Source organism: Ictalurus furcatus, chromosome 17, assembly GCF_023375685.1.
Source record: "Ictalurus furcatus strain D&B chromosome 17, Billie_1.0, whole genome shotgun sequence".
NCBI classification, from domain to species: Eukaryota; Metazoa; Chordata; class Actinopteri; order Siluriformes; family Ictaluridae; genus Ictalurus; species Ictalurus furcatus.
Window position 1 is genome coordinate 26,640,808 of NC_071271.1, and position 12,500 is coordinate 26,653,307.

At 45.1% G+C, this 12,500-nt stretch overlaps 1 protein-coding gene across 1 annotated transcript in view; it reads right to left on the reverse strand.

Annotated features, from left to right (window-relative positions):
• Positions 1-10,631: 10,631 nt before the first annotated feature.
• Positions 10,632-12,500, reverse strand: part of slc2a2 (solute carrier family 2 member 2) — a 13,426-nt gene continuing 11,557 nt past the window's right edge. The window contains exons 10-11 of the mRNA XM_053646615.1: positions 11,817-12,020; positions 10,632-11,415 (exon numbers count right to left, since the gene is read on the reverse strand). Of these exons, the coding sequence (XP_053502590.1) occupies positions 11,218-11,415; positions 11,817-12,020 (402 nt within the window). The 3' untranslated portion in view covers positions 10,632-11,217. The remainder of the gene's footprint in view (positions 11,416-11,816; positions 12,021-12,500) is intronic.

Sequence of the window (12,500 nt, forward strand, 5' to 3'; positions counted from 1 at the left end):
ACAGATGGGAGAAGATTCTTATGCTGGAATGCAGTGTTTTCCTTTCTCCAAACATAACGCTTCTCATTTAAACCAAAAATTCTGTTTGGTCTCATCCATCCACAGAACATTTTCAGTAACCTTCTGGCTCGTCCATGTGATCTTTAACAAACTGCAGAAGGACAGCAATATTCCTTTTGAAGAGCCGTGGCTTTCTCCTTGCAGTCCTGCCATGCACACGTTGTTGTTCAGTGTTCTCCTGATGGTGGACTCATGAACATGAACGTTAGCCAATGTGAGAGAGGTCTTTAGATGCTTAGGAGTTACCCTGGGTTCCTCTGTGACCTCGTGGACTATTACACTCTTTCCTCCATTTGTACACAATCTGTCTGACTGTGGATCGGTGGAGTCCAAACTCTTCAGAGATGGTTTTGTGACCTTTTCCAGCCTGATGAGCTTCAACAACTCTTTTTCTGAGGTCCTCAGAAATCTCCTTTGTTTGTGTTATGATTCACTTTATGTGCACTATGTAGTGAATAGGGCGTGTGGTTTGGGACACGCCCACAGTGGCCTGATCTTGGTGTTTATGTGCACTATGTAGTGAATAGGGCGTGTGGTTTGGGGCACGCCCACAGTGGCCTGATCTTGGTGTTTATGTGCACTATGTAGTGAATAGGGCGTGTGGTTTGGGACATACCCACAGTGGCCTGATCTTGGTGTTTATGTGCACCGTGAAGTGAATAGGGCGTGTGGTTTGGGACACGGCCACAGTGGCCTGATCTTGGTGTTTATGTGCACTATGTACTGAATAGGGCATGTGGTTTGGGACACGCCCACAGTGGCCTGATCTTGGTGTTTATGTGCACTATGTAGTGAATAGGGCATGTGGTTTGGGACACGCCCACAGTGGCCTGATCTTGGTGTTTATGTGCACTATGTAGTGAATAGGGCGTGTGGTTTGGGACACGCCCACAGTGGCCTGATCTTGGTGTTTATGTGCACTATGTAGTGAATAGGGCATGTGGTTTGGGACACGCCCACAGTGGCCTGATCTTGGTGTTTATGTGCACTATGTAGTGAATAGGGCATGTGGTTTGGGATACGCCCACAGTGGCCTGATCTTGGTGTTTATGTGCACTATGTAGTGAATAGGGCTGATTCAGCGGCTCTAGTGCTTTATGGAATCTGTGTAAGAGCTGCAGGAGAATCCACACTCTTTCTGATTTTTACACACATTCACATTTCATTCCTTAAAGATCCTGAAATTTCCTGCTTGAGGCGATCAGAAGCCTGTAGTTCCCTCTGTCTGGCCTCCCGTAAGGGCTCGATGAGGGACCTCTGGCCTTTTCACTGCGGCGCGTCCCTCATCCACAACATCTGCTGGATAAACAGGACGCCGATGAGTTTTTAATGTAAAGGAAAATAAAGTAACGCTGATGAAATCCATGTGATCCGTTCTGTTTACTCAGCCTCTGTTATCCTTCCCGTTTCATTCACTACACACTTTTTCCATTTGGGACACAGCCAATTACTGAGAACTGTTTTGATTTCATAACTGATTTGAAATTTTACTCAGCCGAGGATCATTGCTGAAGAGTCTGTTCTTAAACTCTGAGTGTCCAGGACAAGAAATAAATCATCACAGCACAGAGTTCATGCTTTAATGGTTTAATGGTCGAAGGAGAATGTCATTGAACTCTCTCTCTCTCTCTCTCTCTCTCTCTCTCTCTTTTAATCTTCATCACTGAGTGTTTTTCAGGAAACTGGGTCCAGGGACCAAACCCCTGATATAGCTCTAGCCATATGAGACACTACATTGGGTATGGAATATCAGATTCTGATGACTATCTAGTGCAGAACATATCCACTAGTAAAAGGTATTTGAGACACATCCCACTGTTCCCTACACGACTGCAGTATAAATTAATAGATTACTTAATATATCAAATAAAACTATTGGATTCTATGTACTATCTAGTGCACAACATGTCCATTTGGAAAGAATGCAGCTGTTTACATCTCGGTAATTATGTATGTGATTTATTTACAGATGAATGTGTATTTTGTTAGAGTTTATTTCGACTGCTGGGTTTGTTTACACTCTCACACACAGGAGCAAACAGCAGTCGTATTGTTTTTTACTTCATTCCTCTAGTCATTCTGGTCGTCCTCCATAATTCAGTCGCTCCACTGCCAGAGGAACGCCAGAGGAACGTTGTGAAAGCCGACGTAAAGGAGCAGGACAGGAAACAGTGTGAGAGCTGAAAGAGCTTTAATTAAATTAAACAGGTCGGGAGTTCAGAACACTCACATGAAAGAGACTATAGACGACAGAAAGTGGAGGAATTTCACGTCCTGTTCTCTGTTTAGTGTTTCTGTCCCTCCATCCCTCCATCCCTTCATCCCTCCATCCCTCCATCCGCCTCCTCACGTTTTACACCAACGCTACTGCAGAGCGACATACAGCACAGAAACACTTTAATAACTAGAGCTGCATTTCCAAAAGAAGTTCTTTGCTTGTAAAGCGCTGAAAGTGGTGCAGGGAAGAAAGAAGAAGAATTAGAAGGTAAAAGGAGGAAGAGGAAGAAGAGGAGAAGATGAAAAGGAGGAAGGAAAATGAGGAAGAGGTGAAGAAGAAGAAGAAGAAGAAGAAGAAGAAGAAGAAAGCCGATCTGTGGCAATGCAAATAGTTTTGTGGTGAATGTTAATAAGATGTGTCTCACCTCACCTCTCTCTATCTCTCTCTCTCTCTCACACACACACACACTTCAACAGCTTTGTGACCTTCAGCTTGGTTCCCGAATGAGATAATATTAATCAGGAATGCGCTGTTTTCTTCTACACCACAGCTTTCACTGTGATTCAGACTTGTTATTGACTCTCTCATACCCACACACCTACACCCACACACACACCTACAGCCACACACACACATACACACACACACACAATCAATCTGACATCACTGTGCAGTTGCCTTTAGAGCAGTGATTCAGCCAAAAAATACAATATCCAGTAAACACATGTTCAGGTGGTGATGGTGGGGTGTATATGTGATGTGTGTGTGTGTGTGTGTGTGTGTGTGTGGTGATGGTGGGGTGTATATGTGATGTGTGTGTGTGTGTGTGTGTGTGTGTGGTGATGGTGGGGTGTATATGTGATGTGTGTGTGTGTGTGTGTGTGTGTGGTGATGGTGGGGTGTATATGTGATGTGTGTGTGTGTGTGTGTGGTGATGGTGCGGTGAATATGTGATGTGTGTGTGTGTGTGTGTGTGTGGTGATGGTGGGGTGTATATGTGATGTGTGTGTGTGTGTGTGTGTGTGTGTGTGTGTGTGTGTGGTGATGGTGGGGTGTATATGTGATGTGTGTGTGTGTGTGTGTGTGTGGTGATGGTGGGGTGTATATGTGATGTGTGTGTGTGTGTGTGTGGTGATGGTGCGGTGTATATGTGATGTGTGTGTGTGTGTGTGTGTGTGTGTGTGTGTGTGTGTGGTGATGGTGGGGTGTATATGTGATGTGTGTGTGTGTGTGTGTGGTGATGGTGGGGTGTATATGTGATGTGTGTGTGTGTGTGTGTGTGTGTGTGTGTGTGTGTGGTGATGGTGGGGTGTATATGTGATGTGTGTGTGTGTGTGTGTGTGTGTGTGAGGTGATGGTGGGGTGTATATGTGATGTGTGTGTGTGTGTGTGTGGTGATGGTGGGGTGTATATGTGATGTGTGTGTGTGTGTGTGTGTGTGTGTGTGTGTGGTGATGGTGGGGTGTATATGTGATGTGTGTGTGTGTGTGTGTGTGTGTGGTGATGGTGGGGTGTATATGTGATGTGTGTGTGTGTGTGTGTGGTGATGGTGGGGTGTATATGTGATGTGTGTGTGTGTGTGTGTGTGTGTGTGTGTGTGTGTGTGGTGATGGTGGGGTGTATATGTGATGTGTGTGTGTGTGGTGATGGTGGGGTGTATATGTGATGTATGTGTGTGTGTGTGTGTGTGTGGTGATGGTGGGGTGTATATGTGATGTGTGTGTGTGTGGTGATGGTGGGGTGTATATGTGATGTGTGTGTGTGTGTGTGTGTGTGTGTGTGTGTGTGGTGATGGTGGGGTGTATATATGATGTGTGTGTGTGGTGATGGTGGGGTGTATATGTGATGTGTGTGTGTGTGGTGATGGTGGGGTGTATATGTGATGTGTGTGTGAGGTGATGGTGGGGTGTATATGTGATGTGTGTGTGTGAGGTGATGGTGGGGTGTATATGTGATGTATGTGTGTGTGTGTGTGGTGATGGTGATGGTGGGGTGTATATGTGATGTGTGTGTGTGGTGATGGTGGGGTGTATATGTGATGTGTGTGTGTGTGTGTGTGTGTGTGTGTGTGTGTGTGGTGATGGTGGGGTGTATATGTGATGTGTGTGTGTGGTGATGGTGGGGTGTATATGTGATGTGTGTGTGTGTGTGTGTGGTGATGGTGGGGTGTATATGTGATGTGTGTGTGTGTGGTGATGGTGGGGTGTATATGTGATGTATGTGTGTGAGGTGATGGTGGGGTGTATATGTGATGTGTGTGTGAGGTGATGGTGGGGTGTATATGTGATGTATGTGTGTGATGTGTGTGGTGATGGTGGGGTGTATATGTGATGTGTGTGTGTGGTGATGGTGGGGTGTATATGTGATGTGTGTGTGTGTGTGTGTGGTGATGGTGGGGTGTATATGTGATGTATGTGTGTGTGTGTGTGGTGATGGTGGGGTGTATATGTGATGTGTGTGTGTGTGAGGTGATGGTGGGGTGTATATGTGATGTGTGTGTGTGTGTGTGTGTGTGTGTGTGTGTGTGTGTGTGGTGATGGTGGGGTGTATATGTGATGTGTGTGTGAGGTGATGGTGGGGTGTATATGTGATGTGTGTGTGTGTGTGTGTGGTGATGGTGGGGTGTATATGTGATGTATGTGTGTGTGTGTGTGGTGATGGTGGGGTGTATATGTGATGTGTGTGTGTGTGTGTGGTGATGGTGGGGTGTATATGTGATGTGTGTGTGTGTGGTGATGGTGGGGTGTATATGTGATGTGTGTGTGTGTGTGTGTGTGTGGTGATGGTGGGGTGTATATGTGATGTGTGTGTGAGGTGATGGTGGGGTGTATATGTGATGTGTGTGTGGGGTGTATATGTGATGTGTGTGTGTGTGTGTGTGTGTGGTGATGGTGGGGTGTATATGTGATGTGTGTGTGAGGTGATGGTGGGGTGTATATGTGATGTGTGTGTGTGTGTGTGTGTGTGTGTGGTGATGGTGGGGTGTATATGTGATGTGTGTGTGTGTGTGTGTGTGTGTGTGGTGATGGTGGGGTGTATATGTGATGTGTGTGTGTGTGTGTGTGTGTGTGAGGTGATGGTGGGGTGTATATGTGATGTGTGTGTGTGTGTGTGTGTGGTGATGGTGGGGTGTATATGTGATGTGTGTGTGAGGTGATGGTGGGGTGTATATGTGATGTGTGTGTGTGTGTGTGTGTGTGAGGTGATGGTGGGGTGTATATGTGATGTGTGTGTGTGTGTGTGAGGTGATGGTGGGGTGTATATGTGATGTGTGTGTGTGTGTGTGTGTGTGTGTGGTGATGGTGGGGTGTATATGTGATGTGTGTGTGTGTGTGTGTGTGTGTGAGGTGATGGTGGGGTGTATATGTGATGTGTGTGTGTGTGGTGATGGTGGGGTGTATATGTGATGTGTGTGTGTGTGGTGATGGTGGGGTGTATATGTGATGTGTGTGTGTGTGTGTGTGTGAGGTGATGGTGGGGTGTATATGTGATGTGTGTGTGTGTGTGTGGTGATGGTGGGGTGTATATGTGATGTGTGTGTGTGTGTGTGTGTGTGTGGTGATGGTGGGGTGTATATGTGATGTGTGTGTGTGTGTGTGGTGATGGTGGGGTGTATATGTGATGTGTGTGTATGTGTGTGTGTGTGTGGTGATGGTGGGGTGTATATGTGATGTGTGTGTGTGTGTGGTGATGGTGGGGTGTATATGTGATGTGTGTGTGAGGTGATGGTGGGGTGTATATGTGATGTGTGTGTGTGTGGTGATGGTGGGGTGTATATGTGATGTGTGTGTGTGTGTGTGTAGTGTAGTTCGAGTAGTGTAGTCAGAGTAGTGTAGTTCGAGTAGTGTAGTCAGAGTAGTGTAGTTCGAGTAGTGTAGTTCGAGTAGTGTAGTTTGGTGCTCTCCACTGCTAGCTACAATCACATGGAAATACTTCAGATTTTGGAATAGGACAAAATCCGTCTCTAAATGTGGACGTGATTCATTCAAGGCCAAGACACCCTGATAACACACACACACACACACACACACACACACACACACACACACACACACACACACACACAACACACTCAGCGAGCGTTCCTCAGAATTCCTCAGGCAAGATAAAGAGGAGTGTGTAAATGACTCCACGAGGGGAAAGTGTTTTTAAACATGCCTGAAAGTGCATTATGGGTATTCTGTAGACACAAACTTCACAAATCACAGTGCTTTGATGTTCTCCACTATACAGTATATTCAAATATAAATGCTCATAATCAAAGGATCGATGTTTTTCGGTACTTGTCGATATTGAAATGTGTAACCTATTTAGTATTAATCAGTCAGTGACGTCACTGAACGTTGTGTTTAGTTTGAATAGCGGTCATGAAAAGAGCACAAGTGTGTTCGGGCACTTACAGTACGCTACGCCAGACTCGTTCTTTATAACGCTAGGGAATTGATTTGAATTATGACAGAGTGCCATAGTTAGCTACATTAATTAGCTACATTGGTTAGCTACATTAGTTAGCTACATTAGTTAGCTACATTAGTTAGCTACATTAGTAAGCTTGGATATTTGTTTCACTTCAGAAAAGCGTTTCTGTACTGTAAGTAAAATATGGTTTTGTTTTCACTGCATTGGAATTCCTCTTTGTCATGGTGATAGCAGTTTGATGGTCAAAAACAACACACTGGGTAAGGGCTGCTACTGTACCATGTATTCACTGACCTAGCATTGTCTGGCCTAGCATTGTCTGACCTGACCTAGCATTGTCTCACCTAGCATTATCTGACCTGACCTAGCATTGTCTGACCTAGCATTGTCTGACCTAGCATTGTCTGACCTGACCTAGCATTGTCTGACCTAGCATTGTCTGACCTGACCTAGCATTGTCTGACCTAGCATTGTCTGACCCGACCTAGCATTGTCTGACCTAGCATTGTCTGACCTGACCTAGCATTGTCTGACCTAGCATTGTCTGACCTGACCTAGCATTGTCTGACCTAGCATTGTCTGACCTGACCTAGCATTGTCTGACCTAGCATTGTCTGACCTGACTTAGCATTGTCTGACCTAGCATTGTCTGACCTGACCTAGCATTGTCTGACCCAGCATTGTCTGACCTGACCTAGCATTATCTGTAGACTTTTTGAGTAAAGTAAGTAAATCTTCCATAACAATACAGTATAGTGCAGTGATGAAGTACATTTACTCGAGTCTGTGTTCTTCTATTTCTATATTTTCATGTTGATATGTCATGTCCAGCGAGTGTGAGGTATTTAAATGATATTACACATGAATTATTGTCGCTCTGAATGTCCTGCAGCTCTGAGTCAGGAATTAATGTAAAGAGGAAGCTCCTGGAGCGTTTAAAGAACAGGAGGAGCAGTGAGTAGCGTCTCAGTGAACCCGGACAGGGTTCTCACAGGAACAGCAGCATTTCTTAACAGCTCGAGGGCTTCTGAGCCTTTCCTCAGTTCCTCATAAACAAAGGAGGTCAGGGGTCAGAGGTCAAACCTGCAGAAGCTCAGGAGAAAGCAGGTGGTCTGTAGAAAAGGGTCAAACTGAGTGCTGCACATCTGCACACATGTGCAAGAGGAGAGACTTCAAATAAAGAGGAAGAGAAAAACACAGCTACCAAAATAATCCAAATGAACCATCCATCCATCCATCCATCCATCCATCCATCCTCTCTTCTTCTTTCTTTGAGTCTCTCTTTCTTTCTCCACGATCTCCCCATCTCCATCTTCTGCCCATCTCCACCTCCTCCCCATCTCCCCATCTCCACCTTCTGTCCATCTCCCCTTCTCCACCTTCTCCCCATCTCCACCTTCTCCACATCTCCCCATCTCCACCTTCTCCCCATCTCCACCTTCTCCACATCTCCCCATCTCCACCTTCTCCCCATCTCCACCTTCTCCACATCTCCCCATCTCCACCTTCTCCCCATCTCCACCTTCTCCTTATCTCCACCTTCTGCCCATCTCCACCATCTCCCCATCTCCACCTTCTCCTTATCTCCACCTTCTCCTCATCTCCACCTTCTGCCCATCTCCACCTTCTTCCCCTTTCCACCTTCTCATCTCCACTGTCTCTCCATTTCCACCACCTCCACCTCCCTATCTTCACCACCTGCTCTCCACCAACTGCCTCATAAATAACTCTCAGAGTAAACACTTTCTGTAACTTCTCTTCTGCTGAAGTTTTATCTACTCCTAACTATAACTCCTTTCCCCCGTCAGCCTGAAGCCCCCTCCACGTTCTCAAGGCTGCTGTGTCCGTCACCTTCAGTCCAGATAATAAATGTTTGTATTCATTAGCTGTGTCCCAGTTTGTTCTTAAAACTGCTGCGTGGCCACATTTCACCCAAAAGTGTACACTCCTCACAGTCCTATTCACACTGAATGTGTCTATTTTTATCCAAGTGACAAAAGCAGAACAGCACATTGAGGTTTTAAAACCAACACTGCCACACTGAAGATGCTTCATTTTTCTCAGATTAGACAGGAAGCCCAGGATAGGTAATGGGTTGGGCAGCACAAAGTCCCAGGTTGGGCATGAAGAAGCCTATAGATGGTGAAAAGCCCCAGGATGGGCAAGAGACCCCAAGTTGGTCAGAACAAAGCCACAGGGTTAGATGTGAAGAAGCTTCAGTTTGGACAGGAAGCCTGAGGATGGCAACGAAGCCCCAGGATGGGCAGAAAGAAGCCCAAGGTTGGGTAGATATAAGCCCCAGGATGGGTAGAAAGAAGCCCCAGGATGGGCAGATAGAAGCCCCAGGATGGACAGATATAAGCCCCAGGATGGGCAGAAAGAAGCCCCAGGATGGGCAGAAAGAAGCCCCAGGATGGGCAGATAGAAGCCCCAGGATGGACAGAAAGAAGCCCCAGGATGGACAGAAAGAAGCCCCAGGATGGGCAGATATAAGCCCCAGGATGGGCAGAAAGAAGCCCCAGGATGGGCAGATAGAAGCCCCAGGATGGGCAGATATAAGCCCCAGGATGGGCAGATAGAAGCCCCAGGATGGGAAGAAAGAAGCCCCAGGATGAGCAGATAGAAGCCCCAGGATGGGCATGAAGATGCAGGGGCAGGATTAAGTCAGAGATTAGTCATTTGTTATCATGTTGGTTCTGTCTGTTATCTGCTACAAGTCTCTACCCTTCTGTTCCTTGGTGCATGATGGAGTTTATGTCCGTTTGGGGGAAAAACATTATGTTTGATATGTTTGGTGTTTGATTTGATAAAACGATGCAATAACACGAAGGCTTTCACACACTGGCTGAATTCCCGTGAGAGGTTTAGGGCACTTTCTCACCCTCGTATTTCAGTTCTTTCTTTTTTTTTCAAACCCCTTTTGCTTATCATATCCTTATGTCAACTTTTCACTGCTCCAAGACTATGCACTGAAAGTGATGGAGCTGAAAGTGATGAAGTGATGAGATTATGGCTTAAATAAATAACATGAGGGAAAAAAACAGGAGTGTAAAATATTAATAATAGTGTGTGAAAATATTCTGCTAGCTGTGCATTTGTGTGATGTGTAACGATTGAGAACTGGTTTGAATCAAAACTCCAGTGATGGGGTCCTGAAAATATGTCTGCGATAGTTTATATTTTACTGCCACCTAGTGGCTACAGAGCACAGTGTTTGAATATGACATGATATAAAGTGTAAATAAATGACAGGTACACTGTGTGATTACTGTGTATTGCCAAGTAAATAAATCTAATTACAGGATTCCATCAGTTCTTACTAATATCAGTCCTGTATTGACCCCCCAGCCCCCCTCCCCATCTAATCCCCTCTAGCAGAACCCAACCCGATCCACACACAACAGAGTTGGACAGATTGGACAAGACACCCCAGTTTGGGTATGATGAAGCCTGAGGTTGAGCAAGAAGAAGCCATGGATAGGGAAAAAGCCCCATGATGGGCATGAAGCCCAGGCTTGGGCAACGAAAAGCCTCTGGTTGGGCAGGAAGCTAGAGGATGGGCATGAAGCCCCAGGTTGGGTACAAAGAAGCCCCAGGTTTCAGCAGGAAGAAGTCTCAGGTTGGGCAGGAAGCCTGAAGTTGGAGAGGAACCCACATGATAAGCAAGAGGCCTCATATTTTTCAGGAAGAGTCCTCATTTATTTCCTCTGTTATGATTGTATTTGAATCAGACTCCTCAAACTGGGGTGGTATCTTCAGTGTCTAATCAGCTGTACTAAAATGATTTCCTGTACTCAGAGCTGAGGTAGGTCTAAGGGGAAGAGCACAAGGAATTATGTATAATGCTAACAACATTTCACGTTTTTTTTTTAAATCACATGTTTAATTAGCACAAACAATACTGGTGCTTTAATGAATGAAAGCTTTCTGAAGCCAGTTTTCGTTTCTGTTTATCATGTCTGGTGTTAAAGGCCATGTTAATATCTTTAAAAAAAACAACTTAGCAGTACGTGTACAGTATATCTGTTAAAACAATAATATAATACAACAAACATAAAATCACATACAATAGTTTTAACAGTAAGAAGGACGCGAGGAGAAGGGATGCTGAAGCTGCTGCAGCTCATCTGACTTTCAGGAGTCCTTTATCTGGAGTCTTCAGGACAGAGTTTACGGTTTCTCAGTAACACCACAAGCTGCACTTTTTTGTCTTATTAACTTATTACTAATCTTATGCTGTTCCAGCAGCCCCGCCTTCCCACTTCCCTGAAACTGCATTCAAATAAAAATAAAATCACGTTATATTGTTTTAACAGTAAGTTCTGAGGGGAGTAACAGGCTCAGTTTGACTCCACAGCATTAGCATTCATGTTAGCATTAGCATTATCAGCATGTATTTCATGCCCTTGACGCTCTCACGTTAGGATAAAACATGATTCGGACGTATTTGTCATCTTTTTCCTCTGGCTGTCCGTGATTTAGGAAGTTAGCATTAGCATCACTGTTAGCGTAAACATGGTTCAGGCCTCTGATGTGCCTTTGAGCTGCTGCAGTTCCGTCGCCACTTCGGTTTGGGCTACTGGGCGTTTCTTCTGAAACAGAGCCGCAATTTCCTCAAAGGTCTTTCCTTTAGTCTCAGGAACTCGTAAACACGTGAAGACGGTGAAACCAAACAGGAGAACCACAAAGATGATGAAGACGTACATATCACAGAGTTTCTGCAGGAAAGAAACATTCAGTTATTAGTGCTTTGTTCACAAATTGTGTTTCCGTGTTAAACTGGTGGCTAAAAGCTTCCTGTATTTGTTGCTAAATTTGCCCTCTGTGTCTGTCAGTCCTAGTGAAGGAGGCGTGGCCTATGTGTTTGTCAGTCCTAATGAAGGAGGCATGGCCTCTGTGTCTATCCTGAGTCCCAGTGTAGGAGGCGTGGCCTCTGTGTCTATCCTGAGTCCCAGTATAGGAGGCGTGGCCTCTGTGTCCTGTGAGTCTCAGTGCAGATAGACTGATGATTTTAAAATAAATGTTAGAGTTGTGTTGTTATAAAATCTAAAGGAATGGGAGGGGCCACAAGTAGTGTACACTTCCTGAGGGATTGTTGAGTGTACTGAGTGTACTTTACCTCTATGTAAGGGAAACACATGCCGATGATGAAGTTACTGGTCCAGTTGCAGAAGCCGGCGAGTGCGATGGCTGCAGGTCGCGGCCCCTGACTGAACAGTTCAGCCACTATGAACCATGGGATTGGACCTGGTCCGATTTCAAAGAAGCTCACGAACAGAAAAATGGCCGTCATGCTCAAGTAACTCATCCAGGAGTACGTGTTCTGGAAAGTGCAAACATAAGAAAAGACAGTAAACCAATGAGCACTGCAGGAAAGTGGTAGAGGCGGCGATCTAAAACATAAGCAGTATATAAAAACCTGTACAGGATTAACCAGGATTAAAACATACATTTACATAAAATAGACAAATCATTCATGGTAAGATCTCTACTCTGTTCTTTAATATAAAGTCAGGTCACAAGTTATCATTTTCAGTAAGTAGACTAAATAAATGGTATATTCTTACACTTTGTGCTTGTTTAATATTAAATCTGTGCCATTTTAAGAAACATGAAAGCTTCAGGATATTGTGACATTTATAGTTTTTGGAGGCTGACGTTAAGAGAAACTTGATGGAGAATGATGTTAGTCGACCATGAATAAAACACAAGATGAGGGATTTTTTTGTGCACACTGCAGCACACTGTGCACACTGTCCACCAGAGGGCGCTGTGTGCTCCAGCTCGGCTATAACGGTGAGAA